This window comes from Nicotiana tomentosiformis, chromosome 7 (genome assembly GCF_000390325.3).
Source record: "Nicotiana tomentosiformis chromosome 7, ASM39032v3, whole genome shotgun sequence".
Taxonomy (NCBI): domain Eukaryota; kingdom Viridiplantae; phylum Streptophyta; class Magnoliopsida; order Solanales; family Solanaceae; genus Nicotiana; species Nicotiana tomentosiformis.
In genome coordinates, this window is record NC_090818.1 from 35,039,059 (window position 1) to 35,043,327 (window position 4,269).

Consider the following 4,269-nt stretch of genomic DNA (forward strand, 5'->3'; position numbering starts at 1 on the left):
GCTCATCGGGAAGGAATCATTGATTTCAAGGCCATCATGCAGCCTCCCCTCCTCCTCCAAACGAGAAAAGTGGTCCGCCACTTGGTTTTCACTACCTTTTCTTTCTTGGATGTCAATATCAAATTCTTGCAACAAGAGCACCCATCTCATCAACCGAGATTTGGAGTCTTTTTTGCTTATAAGATAATGAAGCATCGCATGATCCGTGTGGACAATGACTTTTGCACCCATCAAGTACGGGCAGAACTTCTCAATTGCAAACATAATAGCAAGGAGCTTTTTCTCTGTAATGGTATAGTTGACTTGAGCACTATTCATGGTCTTACTAGCATAGTAGACCAGATGAAAGTTTTTGTTTATTCGTTGCCCCAAAATAGCCCCAACTGCTACATCACTTGTATCAAACATGAGTTCAAAAGGCACACTCTAATTCGGAGCGGTGATGATGGGAGTAGTTGTCATCTTGAGCTTCAACAATTCAAAAGCTCTCATGCAATCATCATTGAAATAAAACTTAGCATCCTTCTCAAGAAGCTTGCACAATGGGTTCACCACCTTAGAGAAGTCTTTGATGAAGTGCTGGTAAAAACCCGCGTGGCCTAAGAAACTCCGCACACCCTTCACCGAAGTTGGGGGTGGAAGCTTAGAAATTACCTCAATATTTTCTTTGTCAGCTTCAATTCCATTCCTTGAGATTTTGTGGCCAAGGACAATACCTTCCTCGACCATGAAAGGTCATTTCTCCCAATTGAGCACCAAATTTATTTCTTCACATCTAGCCAATACTTTGTCCAAATTTGCAAGACAATCATCAAAAGAATCTCCAACCACTGAAAAGTCATCCATGAAAACTTCAAGGTAGTCCTCCACCATGTCCCTGAAAATAGCCATCATACACCTTTGAAAGTTACCGGTGTCCTTCTTGACAACTTCTTGTATAGCCTCATTGAGTCCTCTTTGATGTTCAATAGATGGTTTGGCGCCATCCTCTAACTTGATATTGTGCATGCAGAAGGCGGGGCTTATCCCCTGAATATCCTCCAAAATCCACCCACAGCCTTCTTCCTCTTTTGTAGCAACGCCAATATGGAATCTACCTGCACGTTAGTCAAACAAGAGGAAAGAAAAACCAGTAAAGTAGAACAAGGACCAAAAAATTCATACCGAAGATGTGGAGGTAGTGGCTTCAAATCCAAGGTAGGAGGCTCTTCAATAGAAGGCTTTATAGGAGGATTTGTCCTATTTTTAATATCCAAGGACAATTTCTGGGGTGCATAGTTATACGACCCTATTCCTTGCAATGAATTCACACATTCCATGGATCCATCCACCTCGTCATCATCAAAGTTGAGCAAGACGGCCTCTAACATATCACCAACATTGATTGTAGCACTTTTTTCATCAACATTAACATCGGTCACCAAGTCCACAAAATAACACACCTCATTGCTATTTGGTTGCCGCATGGACTTGCACGCATGGAATACCACATTTTCATCACCAATCCGGAAAGTGAGTTCTCCGGCTTCAACATCACAAAGAGCCTTACCCGTAGCAAAGAAAGGTCTCCCAAGAATAATCGACACTTTATAATCAACCTCATAATCTAGAATGACAAAATCCACCGGAAGAATGAATTTATCAACACAAACCAAAACATCTTCAATCACTTCCAAGGGCCTCTTCATGGTACGATCGGCCATTTGAAATCTCATAGAGGTGGGTCTTATTTGCCCAATTCCCAAATTCTAAAAACCGAATAGGGCATCAAATTGATACTTGCCCCAAGATCACAAAGAGCTTTAGCAAACTCAGCACTTCCAATTGTACAAGGAATCGTGAAAGCACCGGGATCCTCCAACTTAGGAGCCATTGAATGCACAATTGCACTCACTTGATGAGTGACTTTGATGGTCTCAAAATTTATTGACCACTTTTTTGTCACAAGATCCTTCATAAACTTTGCATAACGTGGCATTTGTTCCAAAGCTTCAACTAATGGAATATTGATTGAGAGATTTTTCATCATTTGAATGAACTTCTTGAATTGATTCTCACCATTTTGCTTGGAAAGTATTTGAGTGTATGGAGGTGGAGGCTTAGGTAATGGTGCCTCAGCCTTTTGCACTACCGGCTCCGGTATGTCAATAATGTGTTCCTTAGACGGGTTCACCTCCTCTTGAGTCTCTTCCATTATATCATCAATTTCAATCTGAACTTCATCATTAGGTGGCACCACATTGTTTGGGATTTCTTCTTCTTGCATCACTTGATTATCATTAACAAGTTACCTTTGACTTGAGGTGGGTGCATTCCCGCCTCTTCCACTTCTTGTGATAACCACCATGCCATGCCCCGTGTTGTTTCCACCCTTTGGCTTTTCGACCGTGTCACTTGGATATCCCCCTTAGGATGATAATTTAAAGGTTGAGAGATTTGCCCCATTTGAACTTCTAGGTTGCGGATTGATGTGTTATTTGAGGCAAGTTGGGCATCCGAATCGGCATTCTTTTTTATCGTTTGTTTGAACATATTTTTAGTACACCCCATCTCATTGTTTGAAGAACTTGAACCATGGGAAGGATAAGGAGGTGGGTTGCTTGGTTGTTGGTACATTGGGAGACTTTGAAAACCCGACCCTCGGTTGGCTTGATTGTTTTTCCATCCGCCTTGATTGTTACCTCCCCAATTTCCTTGATTGTTTCCACTCTAATTTCCTTGATTGTTTTTGTTATGCCAATTCCCTTGATTGTTGCCTCCACTCCAATTTCCTTGATTTCTAGAATTCCAATTGCCTTGATTGTTTTGTGGTCGTCATTGTTGTTGGCTTGGGCTTTGGAAGTTGTTTCTTTGCCCTTGAAAATTATTTACATATTGCACTTCCTCTTCATATTCATTGTAGGAATCATCTTACTCAAAACTACCATCTTCTTGCACATAATTCTCCACTTGATTTTGCACTTGTGGACCCTTGGTCCTCCTCTTATTCACCATCATGTTCACTCCCTCCATAGCACTGACTTTCTTAGGAGTTTGCACTTGATTTAGTTGGGCCTTTGCTAGTTAAGTCATTGTAGTTGTCAATTTGACAATGGCTTGCCTATGGTCTTGCAATTCTTTGTGGAGGTAGATTATATCCGGGTTACCTTGTGGAACATTGGCCTGGGATTTCCAAGCCGACGATGTATCCGCCATCTCATCCAAAATCTCACATGCCTCCGTATAAGGCATAGTCATAAAGTTCCCACTGGCTAGTTGATTCACTACACATTGGTTGGTTGTGTTAATCCCATGATAGAAGGTTTGTTGAATCATGTTTTCTGTCATATTATTGTTTGGACATTCCTTGACTATAATTCTATAGCGTTCTCATATCTCGTGTAGTGGTTCATTCGGCTCTTGCTTGAATGCCAAGATCTCATCTCGAAGTGTAGCCATGTGTCCGGGAGAAAAAAACTTCGCAATGAACTTTTCCGTCAATTCATCCCAAGTGTGAATTGAATGGTTCGGCAATCATTCCAACCAATCTAAAGATTTTCCCCGTAGAAAGAGGCGAAAAGCTTTAGCCTCAATGCATCCTCGAAGACATTTGTTTTCTTGCTCCCCTAACAAGTATCCACAAACCCCTTCAAATTTTTATAAGCATTTTGTGTTGGAGCATCGGTAAAGAATCACCGTTGCTCAAGCAAAGTGAGTATCACATTGGCTATTTGGAAGTTGCCCGCCCTAATACAGGGATGGACTATTGTACTAGCATAACCTTTATTGGGAAATATCCGGGGTGGAGCCGCTCGTGGTGGAGGTTGGGGTAGAACGGGCACATTATCATGAGGAACCCGGTCTCTTCGATTGGCTTAAGGTTCAAGGGGTACCTCCTCTACTTACTCATCCTCGCCGTCCACCTCCCCCAAAGGCACATTTCCGAGATCATTGTTCGGCGCCAAGGTTGTACCTAAATATTCTCACACAAGTTAGTAACACGGAAGGAAAGAAGTTATTCTAAAAACAAACCTAAATATATAGCTAACACCGTTTTAACTCCCAGACAACAGCGCCAAAAATTGATCACGTCCAATCCGCAATCAATAGTGAGTGGAAATGGTCATTTGAAGAATAGTACCCAACAAGAGTTGGGGTCGATTTCCACAGGGAGTTACTAGGGGTGTTAAGAGTATACACTTGATGAAAGCAAAAGGAATAGCTAAATTGCACTTCCACAAAAGGTTTTGATTTCTAATTCTAATTTTATTCTAGCAATTATACGCTAAG

At 41.5% G+C, this 4,269-nt stretch overlaps 1 protein-coding gene across 1 annotated transcript; it reads right to left on the bottom strand.

Annotated features, from left to right (window-relative positions):
* Window positions 1-426: 426 nt before the first annotated feature.
* LOC138895467 (uncharacterized) lies at window positions 427-2,266 on the bottom strand. The gene is made up of 4 exons (XM_070180156.1): window positions 1,849-2,266; window positions 1,151-1,606; window positions 912-1,097; window positions 427-716 (listed from the first exon to the last, which is right to left on the bottom strand). Exons 1-4 carry the CDS (start codon window positions 2,264-2,266, stop codon window positions 427-429), a joined length of 1,350 nt encoding a protein of 449 aa, XP_070036257.1.
* Window positions 2,267-4,269: the final 2,003 nt, after the last annotated feature.

Excerpts from the sequence above, each read along its gene's own strand:
- LOC138895467 (XM_070180156.1), bottom strand. The coding sequence starts at position 2,266 with ATGCAAGAAGAAGAAATCCCAAACAATGTGGTGCCACCTAATGATGAA. Across the intron at positions 1,098-1,150 it reads TCTTCGGTATGAATTTTTTG|GTAGATTCCATATTGGCGTT; the intron begins GTCCTTGTTCTA and ends ACTAACGTGCAG. Across the intron at positions 717-911 it reads AGTTGTCAAGAAGGACACCG|GTATTGTCCTTGGCCACAAA; the intron begins GTAACTTTCAAA and ends TGGTCGAGGAAG.